Source organism: Poecilia formosa, unplaced genomic scaffold, assembly GCF_000485575.1.
Source record: "Poecilia formosa unplaced genomic scaffold, Poecilia_formosa-5.1.2 Scaffold228, whole genome shotgun sequence".
NCBI lineage: Eukaryota > Metazoa > Chordata > Actinopteri > Cyprinodontiformes > Poeciliidae > Poecilia > Poecilia formosa.
The window spans coordinates 792,330-817,818 of record NW_006800167.1 but is presented as its reverse complement, the minus strand read 5'-3'; the positions used below and the strand labels follow the sequence as shown (position 1 = coordinate 817,818).

Here is a 25,489-nt window from a genome sequence, read left to right as displayed (position 1 = left end):
GCTTTCAAGAAATGTAACGCTGCAAGATATTAAGCTAATAATGTGATATTTGAATTGAAAATTTTTAAAGTAATATGTATGAAACATATCAAACGGGGGTTTAAATGCAAGAATTCAATAAATTTGTTCTTGTGAAAATTTAGGCAGTACTATGTTGTAACCATGAGGGGGCCCTAGTGAACTACCTCAGATGCTACCTTTCAAGAACAAATTGAAGCTGCATTTGTGGCTTAAGAAAATATTTCCACAAGACTCCAATCAGCTAATTTGAATTTTTTTTTAATCGCCATCTTCCCCCTCCCCCCCTTATAGTTGAACTATAATACCAGCTCTACTCCATTATGGTGTACTTACTCACTGAGCAAACTGATCATATACACAGATGTGGATTTTGCTCATCTTTGTACTCATGCATTACCATTTGGATAAGTACAACTACAACCCAAACTAAAATTTAAGAGAACTACATCAATGGTGAAATGATTGCAGTGCCCCTGCTAGTCCCAGTTTTTAAAGCAAAAAAAAAAAAATGAGAGAAGGCTACTGTCTGAATAAATAGGCCAAATTAGACAAACGTTTACATTTTTTGCATGCTGTCTAGCTGTGTTCATTTTATTGGGCTGTCCTTCAATTTTACAAATGCATCTTAAATTGAGAAAGTGACCAGAAAATGGGTACATTTAAGGACCAGAGACCCATTATCTCTCCAAACTTTTTCCAAATAGGAACCTGGTGTGATTCTGGACACCTATTAGAAGGGAGAAGTGGGTGAAAGAACAGTGTCAGCTGAACTTGGAGACAATTCTTCCAACTCTGGGGAGATGACGGGGTTGGCCATCTCTGAGGTGGTGGTGGCACCACTGCTGGGCAACAGTTGGGTAGAAAGCTTTACATCCTGGTGGCGTCTTCCTCGGAAAACTTGCTTCTCTTTATCAAGTGGCGTGGTCTAAGAGGGGGTGAAACAGTAGTATATATCAGGTTCTTCTCAAATCACAGAGGTAAGTTAAAAGTAAAACAAAATAAATTGTGACAAATTGATAGAGAACAAAAGGTGCTTAGCTAATCAGGCACAATGTTAAAAATGTTTGCACCCTCTATGGAGCTACAAATGTCTTGTTTGCCATTTTATAAAACTTAAATGTTTCAGATCAAACTTTAAAAAGGCAAAGATAATCTGAATGCATAAAGCAGTTTTCAAATGATATTCAGTATGAGGGGAAAAAAAAAACATATCCAAACTAAAGTAGCCTTCTGTGAATCAATTTACCCTCTTGCTGAAACATGATCTGCAAAATTATAGCACTTTGATTTTATTTCACTAGCCACACCAATGCCTGATCACTGCAGACATGTAAATAAAAAAAAATCACTTAATTTGAACCAGTGACAACACAAAATGGGCTAAATTATCCAAAAAAAGACAATTCCCCAACCTAAAGAAATGCAAGACATGGAGGAAATCCTTGATATCCATCAGGCTGGAAAGAGAAGCAAAGTCATTTGCTAGAGGCAGGTAGATTACCTACAAATTGTAGTCCAGAGTAAAACTACCACATATTCAGACTCCAAGTAAAAGGTATCCAATAAATTAATACATAAAATAAGTACCAAGTAAGTGATCATAACAGCTGATCTAATAATAAAACAAATCAATTAGCAAAGTTTAAGTAGACACTTTGTTAAGCCCCCTCATCCCATATAAACATTTAGAAATGTTAGAACAGGATAAAATGCTTCCAGTTACAATGTATAGAGTTTATTATACATTTATTTGATCTCCAAATGGCACAAATGCTTCAGCAGTTAAACATAGCAATACAATAAAATGTGTTAAACAAGAGGTCTCATTTAATAAACTGTAGGTTCATGTTAAAGTTTATTCTTCATTCTGTGAAGTTACTCACAGAGGGTAGACAATCCAGGAGCCACTTTGCTGCTTCTGGACATATTGTAGAAAATATTAAAAACAGAAATTCCACTCCAATAGAAATCCTTAAGCAGAATGTTTGGCTTAGAAAGTTGGGTTATGTAGTGTGACAAAAACCCAACCACTTAGGTTTATGGAGTAATTACTTTCAAAACTGCTTTTCAAGTATACCATAAAAATAGTTTGATGATCTAAAGAATTTAAGCGTGACAAAAAATGTAAAAACACAAGATATAAGGGGGAAATACAGTTTTTGTGACACTTGACAGCGCTTCTTGCAAACAGAATTTAAATCACCTCAGAAGGTTTTCTGAATCATTAAATTCAGTTTCTATTGTAAAGGTAACTTAGTGTAATGTGAGAAAATATCACAGTAAACCGTGTAATGAAGAAGAACAGCTGCAGCCCAAACAGCCCAAATGAGATGAGGTAAACTGATGAGGTATGAAAATGATTAAGATGATGGGCGTGGGTCAAATCCATGGGGAATGGGAAATGGAGACTGCCAGCACTTTGCCATGGAAGCACTCACTGCACTTTAGCACTTTGCTGTGTCATACCTTATCCAACACAATCCTGGATTCTGGTTGTGATCCAAAGACCCTGACTTCTGGATGGTTAAGTCCTGGTCCAGTAAAGCAGAGGGAGATGAACTCAGTGGATCACCTTGAACTCAAAGCATCGCTGGCCAAATTGTCAGTAAGGTGTCCAACTTTAGTTTCCTATTAAAGTTACTACTTCACTGGCAAAAGAATTACAAGTAATCTATTTTTTTCTTTATTTTGCAACTTCACATGAAAACTCACAAATTGTTCACTACATAAAAAAAAACACCATTCAGCATCTCTTCCATCAATAAATAAGCAGTTGAAAAATTCAGTAGTTTCCTATAAAGTAACATCTTGTACACCTAATGACTATAAGCATAATTTATGTGCAGGATGTTGAAGCAACAGTGCCGACAGTCCAGCTAGACAGGATGGCAGCATGAGGCAAAAAAGAAAAAGAAAAACACATGGTAGCATGACTAGGATCTAGTGGAGCTGCTGTGGTGGAGGGAAACGGGTTCGCTGCAGAGTAGAAATGCCATAATCTTCAACTGATTCTTTAATTCAAATTTAAAGCACATGGAGCTAAGAACAATATATAGTCAGAAGAAGAGCCGCAATCCAAAAAGAAAAATATACCATACACACTTTGGGTTGTCAGTAAGTTTACATTTCAGAGGCATTTAATATCAAGGCTTTCACAGATGGGGGGACGGGGAGGAAGTATCAAGAGTAGATAGAGCAACGTTTTAAGTGAAGTCCTTTATGTTTAAACAAGAATAATATTTTCTATGAACTAGTACGGTGGATTATACATTTTAAGATTACATTGAAATAGGGGGGAAATTTTATTTTTTTTATGGAATTTATTAACAAAATATTTAGCCAAAAGCTGTTTGCGATGTTTACTACTTCATTTTCAACTAAAAAAATCACTTTGATAATGCAAAATGTAAATGTTATAATTATAAGAAATCCAATCCAAGTGAAAATGGGAATTTCTATGTTTTTATTTATATGCAGTATTAAAAAAGTCAAGTCTTTTCAACTACAAGCAGTGATCCCCTAAAGGCAATATCTGTAATCGGTGATATGAGAAATTTGTTTCATCAAAAAATAAATAAGATTCTGCTAAAAATTTAATTGCACCGTGAGGCCTACTTTCGGACTACGTTGAATCCTAATGGTTTCCTTTTTGAATGATAAAGCATGCAAAGCAAGGCAGCAAAAAAGAAAAATCAAAATCAGCAAAAAAAAACTAAACAAAACAAAACAAAAAAAAACGCATTCACTGAGGAAAAAAAAATTACAAGCAAACTTTGCATTGAGTTTCTAATTAGTTCTTACTGTAATTATTGACACTCCTGCTGCAGTGCCGTTGAGCTTGGGTCCATAATTAAAATGCTTCTTGATTTTTCCAGCCACAGCAAGCTGGTGCCCCTTTTCTGACAGACTGTCACCCTGAAAAATACAGACATTGCTTAGCAACTTAGCTTGAGTTTCGGTAATACATGTTTGCAGTGATTTACTGAACTTACATTGACCCAGGGATTATCCAGCACTTGTACAGCTGTGTATCTTTGATCCACAACTACCTGCAGCATGCCAGTGATCAGAGCCTAGAGATAAATGTGTTACCCATAAATATCTTGGAACATAATGAGAAAATCTGGTCTGACAGATTGTGAAGCATATTCATGGTAAAAGTCAACTTCCAGGCAACCTTGGCAGATTCAGATACATTGTCCCAGTATGGTGCTGGAAATTCAAGATGACCTTTTAGAATCTCTTCAAAGAGGGCCTCCTGATCTTCACCACTGCTGCAAAAACAAAATGCACAGTTTAAAAAAAAAAAAAGGGGAGAAAAAAACATTTCACAACTGCAAAAGCATACATCAATTAGTGATTATTTTTACTTGATGTAATAATGATAAAAAAGCACATACCCACGGAAAGGAGGAAAGCCACAGACCAGTATGTAAGTGATGACGCCCGCTGCCCAGATATCAACCTTGAGGCCATATCTGAAGTTACAAAATGAAACATCAGGTTGAAGAAAAACATACATTACAGTTGTTTTGGCCCCACAAACCACATTCGACCTTACCCCGTTTCAGCAACAATCTCTGGTGCTACATAAGTTGGCGTTCCACAAACAGCATAAAGAGGACCATTGACAACAGTAGCCAAGCCAAAGTCTCCCAGTTTCAGAGATTTACTACCATCTAGATGTTCGTACACCTGTGTGACAAGAATGGGCAAAAATGATGAGCAAAGCCCCTACTTGGTGAGACTGAAGTAAAACAAAACAAAAAATATTGCTTCTAAGCACGTTTAATATTTATACTTAATTTTGCATTGCCAATAAAAGCTGTATACCAGTTGTGAGAATATACAGATAAGCTGCGCTGAAACGTTAAAGCGAATCTTAAAGATTATTTTTGACAGAAACATTATCTGAGGTTAAACTGTAAGCTTCATGCATTACATCTCCAAATAACTGGAGGTTTTTACAGTGTTAAATCAAGGGGAAAAAAACAAACTTGTTGGTTTAGAGATATTGAGCTAAACAATTTTCAGCATAGAAAAAAACCCCAACTTATTTTAGGCTTGGATGAGAAAAAGGTAATCCAGCAATTCAATCCAAAAAATTAAAACAAAGATACATTTACCAAAATTAGGTCTATTTCAGGTGTATTTTTTAAAATTAAAACCCCAGATTTCTTTCTTTGAAAACGTTATTACATAACGATTTAAAAAGATTTTTAATCCACAATTTTTTACATTATAGATGACACATCCATGTGGAATAAAGCTGACTTGACAGCTGCCCAGCAGACAGTCAGTGACACATTCTCAAAGCAGGATAAGGTTTTTATAAATGCTTATTCCTCAGGATGTGTATTAAGACAGGCTTTATTAAGTACCACTTACCAAGAGATTTTCTGGTTTTATGTCTCTGTGCACAATATTGAGATTGTGGAGGTACTTGATGGCGCTTGCCAAGTTGAACAGCATACAACTGGCATCTCGCTCTGTGTATCTGCTGGAGGAGGTAATGGCATCAAAGAGATCTCCTCCCTGGATAAAAAGTTTTTAAAATGCAAATAATTACTACATGATTATGTAAACTTCCTGAAAGTGATTAATCATATTCTAAACATAACATGTATCAATACAACCTTTCAGGAAAGTAGCTTTGAACCTACATTTACTGATGTATTCACCTATAATCTATTTAACTTAGAAATGCAAAGTACCTTCACCAGCTCCATTACAAGATAGAGATCTCTGCGGGTGTCCATTTCCTCGATTAAGAGGACAATGTTTGGATGTTTCACACGCCTCAGGATGGACACTTCACTTTGTATCATGTGTTCCTGAATGATGCAGAAAAGGAAAGCACATAACTTAAGAATAATTCAGCATTTAAAACATCAGTTTCACAAAGATGTTTAATCCCTGTGCCCCAAACACACACAAAGTAAAATACTAAAGAAAGACAAATTAGCACAAATTTTGTGATTTGATGTGATTCTAGAGAAAGAAGAATGCCTACCTTTCCCTTACATTTGTCTTTGCTGATTATTTTTAAAGCGTACTCTCTTCCAGTTGATCTTTCTACACATTCACGAACCACAGCAAAGTTTCCATCCCCTAAAATCCTTCCAACTTTGTATCTGTCTGCTATGGAGGTAGGAACTGGGGAACATTCTTCCACTGGCTCAACTGAGTGAGAAAACATATCTATAATTTCTGAAACATATGGAATAATGTGTAGTTTTTTTTATGTCACTACCCCACCTTCACTGTTGGGACCATCTCCTTCATCCATGGAGCTGCATACCTTGGTAGAGGCTAACGAGAGTGAAGAGCCACTGTACTGGGATCCCTAAAAACAGGAGGGGGGATCCCCAAATGATCACATCATAAAAAATAATGGCAACACTTTCTAAAGGCTTTAGGAAGAAAAGCTTCAAAAACTCAAATTACATCGAGTCCAAACACAGAAAAGACAAAAACGTGATGCAGAACTGATACACGAGACCCCAATAAGCAATAGAGGACAATTTCAGGAAAATATTTAACTACAATACTATAAATGAAATTGTAATTTAGAGAATTTACATTATATACAAATTAAGTTGCACACAAATTCACAGAGCATGAAAAATTATGTCTGTTATTAATTACACCCTGGCATCCCTTTGCATTATGGTTGTAATTTGAACAATGTTGCAAATCTGCAGGTATATGTGATTCTTGCAAAACAACAGTGACATGAAAACAAAACAAAAAAGTTATGAAATTTTAGTAAGTGGCCATTCAAATCTTGCATGTGAGCACTAAAGAAATGGCCCCAAATTCTTTAAACGTCCATAAATAAACATTTTTGTTTAATTACATCCCCCTAATATTCACTGTCTTAATTCACAACATTTTAAAACATTCCAGGGTCTACACAAAACCTTACTGCTGTAATATATTATCCCAAATATTTTAGTGCCTAAAGCAAATGAATGTTGATCCGCACAGATGAAAATACAATAAACAGTAACTATGAAATGCCCATTTCAGACAAATAAGCATCTCTGGATGCAGTTTCTATGCCATCGTACATGTAACAAAGAAAACAGCAAAGTGCAACAGTATCATTATAGTACAACAGAAACCTGATAATCTAAGACAAAAGAGCCCTTTCAAAGCATGACATATGACAGTCAAAAGGTTTAGAAATCATTTGACTATGGGCACAAGGTAAGCTCAAGACAAGAAAAAAAAGTAAATATTCAACGACAGCACATAAGTAGTTCTCCATTCTACAAACTTTGGCTGTTATTACCTGTCGTCTTCGGAGGCTAGCAGGACTGGTTAAAATGGGACTTGGAGATTTTCCAGAACGAGGTGTAGAAAGCGTACTGCCCGCAGTGCCATTTGCTGTTAAGACGGCAAAAAAAGACTGATAAGGAACCAAAACATGGGAAGTTTAAGTTTTAATTATTAAACTTATAAACACACATTTACCTGATCCGGCAGGTGAGGGAGACTTGCTTCTGCGAGACATTCCACCAGTTCTCGGCAAGGAACGACCATGAACTGTGGGGAGTCGGCCATATGACGACGACTTTGTCACCCTGCATTCTGGTGAGGAAAAATACATTCAAAGCATGAAATGTATTTTAACATTCAAGGTGATTAAGATTCTATTTAGAATAAGCAATCATTCTGAGACATGAAGTGGAATCTGGAAAAAAAGATTCTGGACAAAACTAGGTCAAAAATGGAGGGGAAGAAGTATTGCCTGCAGACACACACACCTCATTCCAAGTATAGAACTAGATCAGTCAGTGAAAATATCATCTGCATTCAGAGGTTGGCATATTTCCAGCAAATCTCCTCAGACCAGATTAAATTACCTCTGAGCTGTGTTTAAGCAGCAAATATACTGTGCAAAGGTTAACATACTTTCCCACAACATAACTTAATATAAAACAATCTACAGTGCAGTGAAAAACGGTTAGACACAAGTTAGTGTAAGATGATTTGATGTGAGAAGAGGGAACACAATATTACAATGCTAAATAAAAGACACATTAAAGAATTATCTGGGAAATGGGGAGAAATTTTTTTTTAGCTTACCAAGCATTTATATAGGACACAAACAAAGATACTTAAACATGTTTATGAACTGAAAGTCAATATCACATTTAGCCCACTCAAATCCTTATAGACGTACTACTTACCATTTTCATCCAAATTGAAATCATCTTGATAGCGAAACTTTTCAGGACCACAAGCAATAAAAATGTCATCTTCTGCAAAAAAGTCCTGAAGACATGTGATCTGTCAAAGAGATTTAAAACAGGATTCTTAAAAACTACTCTTCAAAGAAAATACCCTATTTTGCATAGAGGTTAATGTTTTTATCTCAACTGATTTTAGCTTTGGACATTTCAAAATTATTAATTGTTCAGTTTAAATTGGTCAAATGGCTTTTTCAAGACTCAAGTCGCACTCGTCTCAGGACTTGTAAGCCTACCTTTGGACTCAAGTAGAAAGACTTTTGACTAGCAAAACACTCATTTGGTCCCATCTCTGGGTGATACGGCGTTAAAATGTGCAGTGTAATTACCCTTTATTGCCTGGGATCGTGTAAAAAAAACAAAACAAAAAAAACAACTCTGACATCCATACCTGATAATGTCAAAACAATATTGTTCTTAAGGTGAAAGCAAATAAAATGTCATGATTGAAGAGCTTTGAAATGTGTATCTCTATTCTGAAATGTCAGTGAGCACCAGTCACCCACTAAAATAAATAAAAAAAATAAAAAAACAGATAAATGCATGATTTTTCTGTTTTTAGCATCGTTTCTAAATCAATCTAGCTGCACTTCACAAGAGTCTATTATGTACAATTTGTTGCACCCTAATTTCTGACAAGTCTGACTGTAAAAATATTGGTGACATATGACCAATAAATGCTTCTATTCATAAAAAAAGACACTATTCTGAGTTTGCAACCCATACACACAACCTTTATCAGCTCTGCTTTTTGAAATGCTACCATCTTTCTGTTGTGCATTTTACTCTTTAAAACAAAATGATTTTCAGTTGATACACTTAGGAAAAACTAACATTTTTAAAGAGCTCATGCTAAAAGACATTTCCACTTTTCCTAAATAGGATGGTTTGAGTCAAACTGTATAAGAGTTTGACAAAATTAAGTTGTTCATTGTCTAAATAGCTAGACATGCACAAGACATTCCCCACTGGCTTAGATATTCCTTTTGAAAAATATAAAACCCATATAAAGTGTGGGAATGCTAAGGCCTTGCCAGACTGTCAACATGTAAAAATAAACTATAAAGCATGAACTAAAATCTCCTCACCATCACATATTTCATGAATTTTAGAAACATCCAGTATGCATCAAAAGTATGACCCGTTTGTTTAATAAAGGTTAAAGAACCATGAAAACTCCCCCTTTGATGACAGCGGGTGATCATCTGGCCATCTGTTGGCACAACATGACAAAGCAAGCACTGAATAAAGAGCACAGAATGGCAGAGATCAAATTTACTAAACAGTGTAATAAACCCACAAAGTACTCACACCATTAGAGAAACCTAGAAAAAAAATCTTAAAGAATCATAATTGTATACAAGACAAGTAGTTTCTTTGGGACTGAGGAGGGCGATTCTTGGGAATGACCCACTTCTCTAGGTACAACCTGCTAGTACCTGGTTGGAATCCTTATCGCCTTCAGAATTGCCTTTTGTTTTCTTCTTGGCATGGATTAGGAAATAAAAGATGTTGGAAACATCCTTCTTGAAAATGAGTGGCAGTCAACTATATATCCATAATGAAAATCTGCTGTTCCAACCTAAAGGTAACCTGTTTAAAATCAGCTGACTGTAAAGGTCACTTACTTCCCTTTCATGACAAGGAGACCAGTTTGAGATGATTTGAGCTTTGTGACATGGTGCTTGATCTTACTGAAAGTAGCCATCACCTACTGTAGCCCATCTGTTCCACTTTGTGTGCTCCAATATGGTATTCTTTCTACTTTGGTTAGAACAGGTAATCATTTAAACCACATTTTCCTTTTAAATGTGTCAAAAAAAAAGTCAATTTTCCTCTGGCCACTAACATCCAGTGAGCACACAACTGTTGCTCACTAGATATCTTCTCCATTTACAGTCAGTCCCTCTTGACTGACCATCTTAAGAGATGGTCGTATGTCAAAAATCCAATAGCTCAGCAGTTTTTTTAAATGCTCATATTAGCCAATCTGGCATCAACAACCAATCCATATTCAAAGTCGAGTTACCCCACTGCTCCATTTGAACTTCTGAAATGAGTCTTCATCACATTTAGATGATACATGCTTTGAATTGCTGTTTCCAAAAGATTGAACAAGTGTATGTCAGGGACATTCAAGTTAATGGCAACAATAAAGTTCAATGGTTTAGTTCACTCCTGACTTTAAAAAGATGTGTCCCCAAGTATGTTCTATGGCATTGCAAAACAAAAACTAAACACATTAACGTCAGACACAGTCATGCTGCCATATGCACAAAACGGCAGAAAGTAAAACGCAGATGAATCCGGCCACTAACTCACATGCTCACTGCTCTGCTGCAGAGACTGTTACTTAGCAACCACTTCAAGAAACCATTCATCCCAGTGTTACAGCTAAAACAGAAAGCACACAGGACAGAGTTTTTGAAGTGAATTTTAAAGGAGTTACTATTTTTATGGGATGCTTAATCAAGCTTTTTATTAGTTGCCACATTCCTTTCCCTTAAAAACAGGCAACCTCCTAGAATATTATAATTTCAAGAGCTTTCAATAGTAGTATTTGGGTATACTGTGGCTGGCTAATCAAGCAATGTAAATACATGTCAATAACCATTGTGCAAAAAGTACTTTTCTGGAAATACTTCAATATTTAGGAGACTAATCTGAAATCAGATTGCATGGTTCCATCTAACAGTGTTCTGTTGTTGTAGGGATATGGGATGGAGACCTAGAAACCCATTTCTGGTAATACATTTAGCAATTATTCCCAGGTGATTTTTAACGTACTGTGCTCCGTCTTTGAGTAAGAAAGAAACTGCAAGAGGGATGACAGGAAAAAAAAAAAACATCCAGAAAACCTTCAGTACAGCAGTAGTCCAAAGCTGTACTGAGCTTTGGACTACTGGTCCATTTAGAAAATCAGAATGGATCAAGCTTATCCCCACGTCATTCAAGTACTGTAAATATCAATTTCCCATAGATCATACCTTGGTAAAACTAAAAGCGGAACTAACTAATGCACATAGGCCATTTACTCCCATTCAAGCAATTAATCTTTTAGAAGGTAGATGGAAAAAAAAAAAAAAAAAAAAGCATAAGAGTACTCTACAATACAGAGCACTTAGTTGTTGGACTTTCTTATATGACTTTAAATGCAAAACATCCAGAACTAACATATAGCTTGCTGAACTTATAAAGTTTAATGAAATTTACGTTTTTGATAATCCTATTAATGTCGATCATCAAAACTGAAGTTTCATAGACGATTGATTCCAGTGACCGGAAGGGTCAATGTGCAACCTCTTCAACTTGAAATGACAGACTCATATTTCTGAGTAACATTTTACAATCTTGAAGATGATGGCAACATAAATATTTGAATATCCACTGTAGGCAAGGAGAGCACTAAAACTGAGTACAAACACAACCCGTCATAAAGTAAAATATTTTTTCGGAAACAAGAAAAAAAAAAAAAAAAAATGACTCCATTGATGCCAAAGGGTTCCTAAGCTTTTGTGACATTAAAGATATCTCTGTTTTACCCAGTTTGCAAATGTATATAAAATAACTAAATGAACAAACTCAAAACTTGAGTTTTACAGAACCAGAGAGAATTTTAACACCTACCATTTTGCCATCAACAGTATATAGCCTTTTGACGACCCCAGAGTCCAGCTTGATGGCATCTGTGATGTCACTCATGACTTGATCAAAGGAGTGTGCCGTCTTCCTGTTGAGCAAGACCCGAACAGCTTTGCGAGGTTTGACTCCACTGCGGACAATCGTCACCAGTTTGGGCTTTATGAAGTCTTTGGTCTCCCTGGTTTCTGGGGATCCAGCCATGGCGCTGCCAAGGGAAGAAGGATCGCGGACAGAAGCTGCAGTCCTGGCGCCAACTGCCCAGTTGGGATTCACATTCTTCGTATAGTCCAGTTTCTTGAAAGGCTCTATAGATGCACAAACATAGCTTTCTCCTGCAGAAAGTTGGAATAGAAAAGTTAAAATACAAATATGAAACAAAATGCTAAAATGTGAGAATGATTGAATAAAGAGCCGAGTATGAGCACATGTTCTTAGATGGCCGTGCCATTTTGTTTACATCATGCACTTTCCGACTTGGTTGGACTATAATGTTTGCACTTAAGACAGCTGACATAACTTGCCTATGATTCAATATAAATTAAAATGTTTAAAGTTACAACAAAAGGGCACAAACTCACCTTCCACCAGCTGTTCTATGTTGGTAATCTTGGTTACTCCGTCAACAGTATATATGGTCCTCACTCCTTGGGGCAAGTTGACATTATCTGAGAGAGATCTAGTGAGATCTGCAAGGAGAGCATCTAGTGATCTAAATCTCTCCTGAGAAATGGCATACACAATCCCTTTAAAGTAGCGGTCACCGTTGCGGTAGAAACGAATCTTCTTGGCCTTTTTTTCTAAGCTCAGTGCTTGCAGTGTCCTGGTTCTGTAAAGGCTGCAGTGAGCACTATGAGTTGGACTAGGGAGACCATTCCCTCTGGAGCCCCTTCGAGTGTATCTCTGAGACTTGTCCCGCTCATCAAAATGCTCCAAGTCCATGACTGCTGAATTACACCCTAAAATAAAAAAGGAACAAACAAACAAAAAAAGAAAATCTTTAAAAAAAAAATAAAAATCCTTTATCTGAAACTGACTAAAACCCACCACATTAGAACCATGTTTTGTGACAGGCTATATTCTCCTTCTGATTTGTGCAAGCTCTAATGCTGCAACTGTTCCTAGTAAACATAAAGAAGCATGTCACACCCATCTAATGCTCCCTGGTGTCTCATAATATAAACAGTGTAAAATTAAATACATATTTTAGACAATTATTAAATGGACATAACTACCCAAATTATTTTTCAGAAGAAAAATTATAGTAAACTAAACACGAATAGAAAATGAATGGTAAAATAAATAAATAAATAAAATTCTAATTCCATTGCAGTCCCTTACCTTGGAGGTGAGGATACAGAGGTAGGCAAAAAGGGTCTGTGCAGAAGTCTTAAATATTCTTATTTATGCGATGCCTTGGAGGAAGCATACGTCCCTTTGTTTGGCCTGTGATTGTCCTTAGCCGTCCCGCTGTGTCTGTTCTGTTGTGTGTGCTCACATGCAGACTGGAGGCAGGGCAGCCGGTGTCCTCTACCCTCCCCTGCTCTTATTCCATTGCGGTGATTTAGCAGACCGCTGCAAGAACGTGCCGTCAGCATGGCCCGCGCACGTTTATGACAGAGCGCGCAAACGCAGGATGCGCGGTCACGTAAGCCATACAGTAAAATGAGGATTAAACAGAGTAACATTGTGTAGATAAGATAGTAGAAAGGGATACCAATCGCTCCTCCGTTTTTCTTAACATTGTGAGTTGATGCATAGAAGAAAAACTGTCATGATGTGCTTCATGCACAATCATGCGTGCATGATTGTGCATGAAGCGTTTTGGGGTACACTGGTTGAAGCATAAGCGTAACAGAATACAGGTCATTTACCCTCAAGGGTATTGTCATTTACCCTAGTGTACCAGTTTAGGTGCACTAAACAGTTTAGTGTACCTAAACTGGTACACTAGGGTAAATGACTAAACTGGGAATCAGTTTAGTGTACCTGATTTCCATTAAATCCACTCTTTCCCGCATTTTTTTCTTTTTCGTTTTTTTTTTTTTTTTTGTTGCTCTGATAATTTCATAATCAATTTATCTCGATTTAACAAATTTCATCATTAAGTCACAACACGTACTATACACGAGTGAAAAGGGAAACAGGAAACCTGCCCCGTTCTCAATAACTACAAAACATTTTTATGGCCGTATTCATCAAATTAATATATTGCAAATATTCTCAAAGTATACGATTTGATATTTTTTGTGTGTTCAATTGATTTATATATTTTTTTAAATTGTCCAACTTTCCTCCATGCATCTTCCTCAAACATATGAATGATGAAAAAAAAAAAACATGATAAATAACTGTTCAATTTATTCCCAAAGTTGCAGACAATCTGTGTATGTAACAAAACAAAGATAAGTATAGGTCAAATTAATGACGAAGATAGCCGAGAATGAGGTTGGCATTTTACACAAACATCTGCTTTCGCTATGACTTCGTACTTCGTTTTTAAAAGGGGTCTGTGAATTGATGACAGACATCTCTTCGGGTAAATATTTAAAGCTAAGCGCACTCTGTAATACTTCCCATTTAAAGAAGAGATCTGAAATCCTTACCATTTGGAGCGCATGTCATAAACTCACCGTCCATTTACAAATCACTTTTACCTGTTTCACACAGGTGTAGGTGATGTGTTTAATTAACTTCATCAGACAGATTCTTGTCACGTTAAAAGCACGTGACGGCTGGCTCTCTTATCTCCGGGTGAGTGATTTTCTCAAGGGTAACTAGGACTTTAAAAATATATATATTTATTAACCTTTTCAAAAGGGTGAAGATTTTGGATCCAGCTCCACTTTTATTAGTGATATTGTTTGCTCAACTATGCCAACACAAACATTAGGACTTGGCTTTAATTCAAGAGCCTTGATAAATCCTTGGAATCTTGAAGGCGGCAAATTGCTGATCAGGCGAAACATCTAAAGGTTATTAACCAACAACAGCAAAGGGGAAAAAAAAGAGATTGTTTCTTTGAACATTAGTATCATGTCTCTGTCTCTCTCTCTCTTTCTCTCTTTATTGTCATTACTTTTTGTATGGCAGGCTAAACTGACTCATGAAGTTTATAATATCCAGAAATGATAATTGTTGAGCTTAACAGCACTAATAATAGGCAAAGGCAATTTGCCTTTTGATTCTTGCATTGCATTGTTATAGCAGCAGCTGACTTCAGAGTGCCTGTGTACTCAACCAAGAGTTTGGGTTATGAGTCTCTTCCAATTGTATTTATTGGGCAAGAAGCAGACTTTCTTTTAGACACACCAGGAAAGGATGTTTGGATTAATTAAACTGAATCTCAATGTAGCTGTCAGAAAAGTATTGTTTCTGCAGAAGTGCTTAAGCCTTACAACACTAAGCACAAACAAGACTTCTATTAAGGTTCTAGGAATGTGTTTTTATTACAATTCAAAAAGTTTAACTCTTCCTGGTTTCTAAAACAAAATTAAGCAACACTATCTGTCATCATTGTAATCCTGAGATTAACCAAGGCAGTAGAGTCATAACACTGCACTAGGAATACATTTAATTACTATGTGTGTATTCTCATGCTTTGCATGAAGATGCCGGAGATACTGGAGTGATTTATTTTTTTTGTCAGTCAAAAAGTCAGCAGGTGCTTACTGTCTTATCTGTCTTATGGAAATTGCAATGTTAGCTGCACTGAGGTTCTGCTGTGGAAGACTATATTCACTAGGAAGAACATAGTTGACAAAGTGCTGACCAATGTTAAAATCTATAGATGAAAAAGTGAATGTTACACTCCTTGAAAAACAAGATCAAGCAACATATTTTTTGGTTAATTAAATGAGTTTCATCAGTCCAGAGGAATGTTTTTGTACATACCATGTTTAACCTGGTGTTTTCTTTCAGCCCTCATCACTGGAAGACTCAGTGAATCTGCAAGAAAAGTGGCCATCTACCACACTGACTGGTTCTCTGATGGATCAAACTTTTGGTTCAAGCTGGTAGCCTCAACCCAGTGCATGCCCAACCAATACTGTTGGACAAATCGACTGTTCCATGGGGACAAATGCTACCAGTGCGCCAGGATCAATTTCTATCAGCCTCGTTTCAAATCATGGAAGACCATTTCCTAAACAAGCCATCTGCATCTCAGGACTTCATTTCAACTGACCCTCTTTTAGAGGGTCATCTTTTAGTCATGTGGTACCAGCACCCTCATCTTTAAGCCAAATGCCTTGTGAGGTGACTTCTAACCAAATTGATCCTCATGATGAAACTCCACAAGAATTAAACTGTGCCTTGAGAAATGTTGATTTAGACCATAGTGACCTCATTGGTCATTGATTGATTCAGCACCTAAAATGTTAAATATCATTAACATTTTGAGGAAAAGTTGTTTGATAATGACTAATAAGTAGCAAGTGGAAATATACTTTTCATTTGTCAAAATATTTTTATTGAGGTTTTTCAGGTGAAAAGTGTAAGAGTGCCATTATTGATCTAAAGATTTTAATAATCAGCTGGCAGCCAAAGGCTAACACTGGACCATAAAGGGAGACAACATGATACAGTTTCACAAAATGGGGGAATGATACCAAGTTAGGATCACACAAATGAATTTCCAATTTATTACTCGTTTTGTTCACCTCACACACAGAAGAAACCTTTATTATCATTTAAAGTAACATTTTTAAGACAATTCTTCAGTAAAATTGCACAACAAAAGGCAGTATTACATCTTGTAGGTTAATACAAATATCAGAATTTATAGTTACACTTCATACTATCAGGTTAGGCAATATTTTAATCTCCTTAGTGGAATGTAGGAATCTTCTTTAAGGATGATTAAATAAAGACAAATGAAAACAAAGAAATGTTAAAGTTACAATTTATCCAGCATGTTAGACTTAACATTGTTTCTAAGCACACCAAGAGATAAAATGTTAACTCCACAGACAAAACCATTATATGTGATCAAAATTAAACAAATTTTTTTTATAGACCAATTTAATCTGATAACACAAAAATACTCGAGGTTTTTAAATATTTACCCCATTTGTAAAATATTGCCCTTAATTTAAATATGGAGAGCATATCAATGTGCTTCAAGTTTTGGTTTCCACTTTCTGGATGTTGATCCAGCCGCTGTATGTTTAAAGTGCATGAAAGCCATACCATCGTGTAGAGTATGCACATCACAGTAGCTACTTAGCAAATATAGAGCATGTTCTTATAAATAATGAGTATTAAGTATAGACCTGATTAGTAAATAAGTTTTAAGGCATTGTTGAGAAAACGAGGCAGGATATCAACAGCTATTTGGTGAGTTTCTCCACTTCCTTTCCGTTTGGTGGCTTTTCCTGAAGCTTGTAGTCTTCCAAAATAGCCTGTGCCGTTTGCTTCCCAGTTCTTTTAACCACAGCTTTGATCCCCAGGTTGTCAATGTTGAAGGCAGTAATACCGACATTAATGGCAGAATTGACAGCGTTGTCCGTGGCTTGTCCCGCTGCTGTGCCGTACCTTCCAAGTTGGCAGCAGAGTCAAATTGGGTGGGAGGTCAGAGTAAGAGATAAGAGAATTAATTAGTATGGAGTGCAAGGAAAATATGCCATGCAGGAGTTCCACTTTACAATTACACCCAAGCAAGTTCACAGACCAAAAATTATTTTTATTAGCGGAAGTTTTCTGCAGATAAAAGAAATTAGGCAAATACTTAAATTAATGCTGAAGCTCTTTAAAATTCTCATCTTGCTTAATGAATCTTAGAATAGTTTAATACAACCAAAATTATTCAAAGTAGAAAGATGGGTAACACTTTATTTGACGGGCTGTGCATAAGACTGACAAGACACAACACCTGTCATGAATATGAAGGAGTCTTTATGAATGTCTATGACTGTTGTCATAAAGTGTCATTCAGTAAATAATGACGCTTTTAAAGCAAAGTTGCTTTAAAATCCATTAAAAGTCCCAACTTTGCATTATTTTGGAAATAATGACTTTAATGTAAAGTTGGCACTTTTAAAGCAACTTTGCACTAAAAGTGTCATTTACTGAATGACACTTCATGACAACATTCATAAAGACTCCTTCATGTTCATGACAGGTGTTATTTCATGTTTATGACAGTGTCATGTCAGTCTTATGCACACCCCGTCAAATAAAGTGTTACCGAAAGGATGTAGCAAAACTCCAGTATCGAGTGTGTATTCATAATTTACAACAGAAATTTGAAATGGTTATAATTAATTTGTATAAGACCCAACTTCAATTGATAGAGAATGGAGAGATTTCAGTCAACCAGAAATCAGTGAAGCAGCATACTGAGGAGAATAAGCACAAGTGGAAGGGAAGTAAAGTGAATCACTGCTGAAAAGGACTGCAAAGTTGATTGTGGAAGAAAGGGGAACTATGTTTAATTAGTGTCAGAACAAGTTAAAAAGCTGTGTATTGTTAGAAAGAATTACTGTTCTTCTCATTAGATGCATCAAAGACGTTTTGTAGAGCTCTATATCTGTAAAGCAAATTGAGGAGGAATACAAGTGAGCGTTTGATTTAGCTTCTCTTGTGCAAGAGGTCATTTGCAACATACAAAGGAAAAAAAAAGTCTAGTAAACTGAGAGAATGGTGGAGAAAATCCTTTTCACAAAAACTTACTTATGTTTTATGGTGGTGACTGTTTCTGCTGCAACATTTGTGGTGATGTCCTTAGCAGCTGCTTCCAAACCATTCCAAACAGTTGCGAATCCTAGTAACAAGAAAAAAAAAAAAACACTTTCTTATATTCTTAATGACACTTTTCTTGCTTTTTTTAATGAGCCAAGCAAAAACAAACCTTTACAATGGTTGGATCCAAATAAATAGCCTAAATCTGGTTTCGTAATGTTATAGAACTATTTGGTACAAAAAGATGGAGCCGATTGGATCTTTTTGTACCAGCAAGACTCGGTAAGTCTTCACCTTCTGATTGTTTAAATTCAAAACTGAACAGGAAAATGGGAGCTACAACACTGCAAACACGCCTTCATCCGCCAACACTGCCTGGGAAACCTATTGCTAATATTTTGTCAACCACAAACATCAGTACAGTTATAGTAAATGTACTGATGTTTGTTACATTTTGATGTTTTTTACATTTTTCTGTAACAGAAAATGGTGCATTACTATAGTAATCTTTAGATGACACTAATTAGCAAAACAGCTTTAAAAATCATGCATCTTTTCCTTCTACTTTACAATAGTGTCCTATCTTGCATTTCCCTGTAGTAAAAAATACAATGACAATAAGGTTTGTTGTTGAAATGTTACATAGTAATATCTATGAATGAGTTAAAAGACAATTAATACTTTCAAAGAATATTCTATAGACTCCTTAGAGGTAACAGAAGTGTAGTTTGACCTTACCTTGCACTCCACTGGCAGCCACCACCATGGCTCCGTCCATGTTCGAGCGCCCGTCTTTGTCCTTCTTCATGGACTCGGGAATCAGTTTGCCACCGTGCTTTTTCACATGAGGAGCCAACTCTCGACCAACAGTTAGCCACAGTACACACACCGTCCACTGCACAGGAAGAGCGCCACTCAATTAGAGGTTCACCACAAAACCCACCGGTCACACAAGGTCAGTAATAAAAAACATGCGGGCAGGAAGTCGTATCAGTCACCTAGAAACTGGCTGACTTTAACAGCGCCTCCTGTTGCTTGCTTGGCCACGTAGAGGCTTTTGGTCACGGTGGGGCTCACGTCGGTGGGCTTGTCCTCTGGAGTGATGTGTTCCCTGAGCTTAGACGCCCCTTTCTGTATAGCCTTGCCTGTGTACTCAGCCCCTTTGACCAAACCCCAGCTTAACCAGGAAGCACCTAAGGAGATCAAAGAGGGTCTGCCTCGATGCACTTCTGAGCATTGAAATTTCACACAAATAAAAGATGCTGGAATTTAAGGACAGAACATGACCTCACCAGTTAAGATCCCACTCGCCACTTTTTCACTCCACTCAGGCAAAGATTTCTCCTCCTCGGTTTCTGCAGACGCCGCCTCATCAGCTGCAGGTGGTCTCTCCCTCTCCTCAGGTGCAGCAATGGATACCTTCTGACTGAGATTAACAGAGTCTGCAGCTTCATCTGGGGCCTGACCAAACACACACATGTATTAGTAAGCAACTGAAAAACGACCAAACGCTGTATGAAAATAATCTGTTTTCAGTCCAATTCGTTGGAAGAAAAATAAATCTGGCTCCCAGTTAATCCAGTATAGAAAACAGAGAGCGTCACAGAACACAACAGCTCCTCTCATTCTAGGGTTCTCATCACAAAGCACCATCTGTCCACCCCAAACAGACAGCCGTTTTCAAAAAAGGCAGAGCAAAGTTGGAGCTGAAAATCAAGTCTTCTGCTTATACTAAAAATAAAAAAAGCTTACTCTTTGACAGGATACTACATCCATTAGAGAAGATATCTACCCTGACTGCATTCGAGGAACACGACCTTGTCTGGCATTACTCTGAAGCGGCATCTCTCCTTCCACAAAGACTGAACTGACGTTTGTCTTTCAGCTGAGGCTCTGAGCTTGTTTGAAGTGCTGCAGATAAGAGCATTATGCCTGATTAATTCTCCTCACCTGCCAGTATCAAATCCCCTCTCTGCTGAGGCAGGGGTAACTTCAGGAGGGACGCCAGATCAGAAGTAAGTAGGACCAGGCGTTTCTTGCTAGGTTAACGTGATTTACAGAAAAATTGGGAATCGTCTTCGGTCAGCAGACTTTACATGTCCCGAGTACAACAAAAAAATATTTTGCTCTTTTCCATTAAGAGTCAAGTAAATGCCAAAAATGCAAATATTTCATAGTCTTATGACGTTCCTTCCAAAGTACCCTCAGGCTTTAATGTTTATTAGGATTTTATGTGATAAACTAATGCATACTCATACAATCTGTACAGTGGTATACATTTGTATAACCAAACCCTAAATAAAATCCAGAGAGATTAACTGCCTTCAAAAGTCACAACCTCATTAGTAAATAGAGTCCGAATGCGAGTAATTTAATATCAGTACAGATCCAGCTGTTCTGAAGAGACCTCGGAGTGAACAAAGTCATAAAAACCCAGGAACATGGCAGGTCAGGGATACAGTGGTGAAGAAGTTTATGAAAATTTGCTTCAGTGTCACCATCCTATATGAATATTGCCGTTATGGCTGGTAACCAATGTTCTTATACATTTCATTATCCTTTCGTCAACTTGGGGGGGGGGTGGAATGACCACGTCGCTGACACCACTGCTCCTCTGCTTCAGTTAAACTCCCATCAATCTTGTGTAGCCTCACTGTCACATGACCAAACTCCTTCCCTCCCTCTTCAGAAACAAATGGCAACAAGATGAAAATAAATGTTGGTTGTTAGCAGCAATCAGGTTTTATTTATCGAACCAATACTGATACGTTAAAAAAAAAATGACTAAAACATTAGAAATTTATTTTGTATTTGAACAAGAAGGTTGTTTGTAAAATGAAAAAGGCATATGTCAAAAGGTACTGTTTTTCATTTACATCATTATAAAAATCTGCAAGTATATTTATGCCCAATTAAAAAGTCTTTATTAGCATTACAACAATAAAACCCTTCTTTTAACTGCTGGCCAGTTTTTGGCAGGGTTTCACTGGTATATTGATGAGGCATCTTGGATGATTAGCCATTTAAGGTTGTGCTTCCCTCCCTGCCATCACACACTTAGCTTGCCAGTGAGCTAGAGCAGATGCATGGTAAACAAAGCTCAGAGTTGGGCTAGAAATTGTAACTAGTGATCAAAGTGTTGACTTTCAAAGTACAGAGATGAGAACATTTTAAATGCCCGTTATCCTGTTGTGTGTCCAAGTTATGCGTCAGTTTCCTAGAATAGCTCTCTGTGCCTCCCAGCAGCACAAGAGGATTTGCTAAAAGCAAATTGTGTAAATGTTCCCTGGTGACTTTCAACACTGAGAAGCACAACAGGAATAAATGACAGCAAGTTGGTGATACACATCTAGAAATGCGACCTTGCCAGATTTGTGCATGTATTTTGAAAATATGTATACATTTTTAAATAATCAAATGGTGTTGATGCAGCCATTACACTGACCTGAACCCTGAGGTCTGTCATCTGAGAGAGCAGGTTCTTAAACAAGGCTCGGTCTGCTGCCGGGAGCTCAGATGACAACACGACCCCGACATAGTAACCCGGTGCCGGCGCCATCATGTCCGGAAACATAAAAACTCCGGTGTTACACTCCAGCACTGGAGAGTTCACAGACATGAGAGGGTAGAGCCAGTCACACACCTGTCATGACGAAAAGGACAGTTAGGAAAACACCTGGAAGTGACAAGAGATGGTGGTTTGCCTCCATTTATGACAAAAAACAACAGAGGGCAAATTTACACAGAATATTAACAGGGAGAGGTTGTTTTTAGGGCTTTACTCAAACTTGATTTAGAGAACACTGCTGTCTTCTGATTGCTGCATGTCTAACAAGGTTACAGCATAACAGGATAAGCAGGGTTTATTCCCCCTCACTCATGTGAATCGCTGATGTCAGAGTGTAACAGAAGGACAACGGGGAAATTCCCCAGTAAAGAGGAAAATTTCAGGCTCATGACCCAGCAGGAAGACAAAAAAAAAAAAAAAAAAAACAGCAAAATATAATTTAACACATTACATTTATTCTGTCCTGGCTCAATCTGTGTTTTCAGTTATAAACTAATTTATTGACATACTTTTGATTAGTTTGTCTTATCAGGGTGTAGTGTGTACACACAGCCTCCACGTTAAACAAATCAATATAGTGGTTGACAGACCAAACAACAACTAAAACAAACCAATAACGTTGGCTCGAGAGGCCTAAGCTTTGCAAAATGTACTATTCCTTTTCATTGTCTCTGGATGCCATGTACCAGTAATCAAAACTCTAAAACCCAGATTCAAAGCATTTAGTGATTAGGAACAGTGCGACGGGTCTAATCCTGACCTGGTATTCTTTGCTGGATGACATCATAGTCAATGGGATTAAGGTACTCCATGATGTTTACACAAGGCAAGGAATATTGATCATTAACAAACCAATGTCCTACCCCAGTCAAACAGATCTGGAGTCCATCTTAAAGTCAGATTACAGGCCACAAGACGGACTAAAATCAGACGGTGACACAGCAGTAAGTCGTTTAGACCTGTTGCATCACACAGGTCTACGAAGGTGGCCTATAATCATCATTATCTGAGGCTCTGTATAAAGATGGCGTTCTGTCCTACCTGCAGAAATGCTGGCGGTCTACTGGGCATCCTGTCCGAGGGATCACTGGTGAACTTCACCAGCCGCAGGTAGCCGGGGTATGATGGGGCGCTTACTTGCCCCTCGGGTGTGACAAAGAATATCTGAACACCATTAGGGATGTAAAGCAGCTCTTCCCCGTCCTCACCCACACTCTGAGGAGATGACGAGGAAGTAGACGTACGACTATAGAAATCATCCCCGACCACTGACATCTCTCCTGATTCTGTGCCATAAGAGATAGAGACATGGCCATCAGCAGCCTGAGGAGAGTAAGCTGGTGGTTGCTCAGCTGGAACCACCGGAGTATGGCTCGCAGCTACGCCTCTTGCAGCTCCTGTGGCTAGGCATGGCGGGGCTGGTCTTTCTGGCTTTGCTTTGGTGTCGAGCTTTGGATAGAGACCTCCAGAAGACACGTGTGCACCACTGGAACTCTGTGTGGGTGCAGACTCGAGGTCAGAACTGGTCTCCAGCATGGCAAGGCGTGTGGTGATGTTGTTCAGCGTTTCCTGCATCTTCTGCTGCATTCGCTGGGCCGATTCCCAGGAGCTGCCAACACACTCCTCGCCCCGAGAAGGCACGCTGATGCCCCTGAGAAGATGCTGTCGGCCTCGTTTGTAGAACTCCAGAGCCTGAGACTTTTCCCCAGCTTCATCTGCCGACAGTCCTTTATTGATGCACTCAAACCCGCTTTCATAGCCATCTTTGATCACTTGGAGTCTGGCATTATCAAATGCATCTTGTTTGGCCTTCTCCATACCCTCTGTCACAAGGAATTTCAGACATTTTAGAAGCATAAACAAGCAAGCAAGCAACAGCACTAATGGTAATGAGATAACCTTTAAACTTTACTTTAAGGCATCAAGTTGCTCAATACTTTACTGGTACTACCTACGCGACACATGCTATATAAATGTCTAAAATGTTCTTATTAGGGTCTCAACATGCTAATCCTGGTGGTTAAACTCAAGCCCACTACAACTAACATGTCAGTATAAACAAAATAGGCTTTAAGGCCTGGATTTAAGAAGTCAGCACTTACTCTGTTTACATGACATTGACAGCTAATATATCCGAGTGACTTCATTAGCATGCGCAGCTTCTTACCTTAGCGGGTCAAGTATCTGTGAACAGCTCAACTAGCAACTAGCCGTCGTCTTATCTGTCTTTTATTTCAGGTACTGAATAGTATTAGCTCGAACAGACACACCTGGTCGCTAAAGTTAAGTGGATTCTGCTGTTTGACGACTCCCACCAGTAAAGAGCTGTATTTTGATGTGGCAACACGTACCCATGACCCTTCGAAGCAAAACTGCAGTGACTGGAAAAGTGACGTTATCATTACATTTTCTAGTGGAACTGTGGTTTTATTGTGAAAGTATTACCAGGAAGTACTTGAAGTCCCATGAATCGAGAAGTGATTATTTTCGCAGTTCTTCATTGTGACCACTGAAAGGCAGCAAAAAGTAACACTATGAGTTGAATTGCCATCTGACATCTTTTTCTCTCTCACAAACCATTATAGCAAGCAAACTAACTATACAAGGTTTTACGACTCTATACAAAATTTGTTGTGGCAAAAGTGGCTAACTTGTAAAGGGTGTTAGTCTCTGATTCCTGCCGCCATCTTGTGGTCATTATCTTAACTGCAACACACCATTTGTTTTATTTTTTTTTATTTTTTTTTTAGTTTTGCTGTTTTAGGGAAATACTTTCAGAATAAATGCCTGAAACGCAGATGGACGGAAGTGAATGGACCTGCAGGTTTAATATCATTGAATGCCTCACTGATGTCAAAGCTGGTTATTCAGGAATTAAGTTGAATGTGGTCAAACCTCTATTACGGTGTACATTTTAGGACATCCTCGGGTTGCGAAGACTTTTTATTCTGATTCCCAGAGGTCCTGACTATCTGAAATGGCTCTCCATAAACAGGAAGTGCCAGTCAAACACTAGATTGTAAATTGCCTTTCAACATTACAGCGATTCATTAGCTGCGTGAGTACACCAGAAAAGATTTTCATATAAACTTCAAATCAGAAGATAACTCAGTTAAAATTTGTTCTGTGGTCTGTAATGAATGTTATTTTTAGACACTTCAACATTTACAACTGAGCTTTTCGGGAAATAAAATCGCTTTATGCCTTAAAGTACTCTTTTGACCTGAATTCAATCACTGCCCTCTTGCGGTCTTACATGTAACTGCAGCACTATTCGTTTGTTACTTCAATGAAGCAGAGGTATCTCTAACAGATTTGCTTC

The 25,489-nt window shown here is 37.8% G+C and overlaps 2 protein-coding genes across 7 annotated transcripts; both read right to left on the bottom strand.

Moving 5' to 3' along the window:
- Positions 1-302: 302 nt before the first annotated feature.
- On the bottom strand, positions 303-14,628 carry LOC103149463 (serine/threonine-protein kinase DCLK1-like). Of its 6 annotated transcripts, none has more exons than XM_016679962.1 (18): positions 14,525-14,628; positions 13,260-13,493; positions 12,683-12,877; positions 12,500-12,607; positions 11,907-12,253; positions 8,220-8,319; positions 7,495-7,617; positions 7,319-7,413; positions 6,280-6,367; positions 6,035-6,204; positions 5,736-5,855; positions 5,410-5,556; positions 4,583-4,716; positions 4,422-4,499; positions 4,199-4,295; positions 4,014-4,094; positions 3,823-3,936; positions 303-946 (listed from the first exon to the last, which is right to left on the bottom strand). In XM_016679962.1, the coding sequence occupies exons 3-18, from the start codon at positions 12,858-12,860 to the stop codon at positions 752-754; spliced, it is 2,175 nt and encodes a 724-aa protein (XP_016535448.1). In that variant the 5' UTR covers positions 12,861-12,877; positions 13,260-13,493; positions 14,525-14,628; the 3' UTR covers positions 303-751. The 6 variants fall into 6 exon arrangements, with proteins under 6 accessions (XP_016535448.1, XP_016535446.1, XP_016535445.1 ...); XM_016679961.1 differs by adding an exon at positions 2,488-2,552 and having other exon boundaries at positions 790-946; positions 12,500-12,877; XM_007568650.2 differs by adding an exon at positions 2,488-2,552 and having other exon boundaries at positions 790-946; positions 7,501-7,617; positions 12,500-12,877; positions 14,525-14,627.
- A 1,744-nt stretch (positions 14,629-16,372) lies between these two features.
- Positions 16,373-24,509, bottom strand: LOC103149462 (spartin-like). The gene is given in 9 exon segments (XM_007568648.2): positions 16,373-17,453; positions 18,591-18,681; positions 19,338-19,468; positions 19,470-19,494; positions 19,598-19,792; positions 19,892-20,060; positions 22,045-22,242; positions 23,209-23,990; positions 24,335-24,509. Coding segments are annotated over 8 exon segments (1,791 nt in total). The 5' UTR covers positions 23,986-23,990; positions 24,335-24,509; the 3' UTR covers positions 16,373-17,248.
- Between the last annotated feature and the right edge of the window lie 980 nt (positions 24,510-25,489).

What these genes read in the sequence shown, in the direction of transcription:
- LOC103149463 (XM_016679959.1), bottom strand. Translation starts at nt 12,860, where the DNA reads ATGGACTTGGAGCATTTTGATGAGCGGGACAAGTCTCAGAGATACACT. An exon ending in CATAGAACAGCTGGTGGAAG is followed by an intron (nt 12,254 to 12,499) that starts GTGAGTTTGTGC and finishes AACTTTCTGCAG; the next exon opens with GAGAAAGCTATGTTTGTGCA. An exon ending in AGATGGTCCCAACAGTGAAG is followed by an intron (nt 6,205 to 6,279) that starts GTGGGGTAGTGA and finishes TTTCTCACTCAG; the next exon opens with TTGAGCCAGTGGAAGAATGT.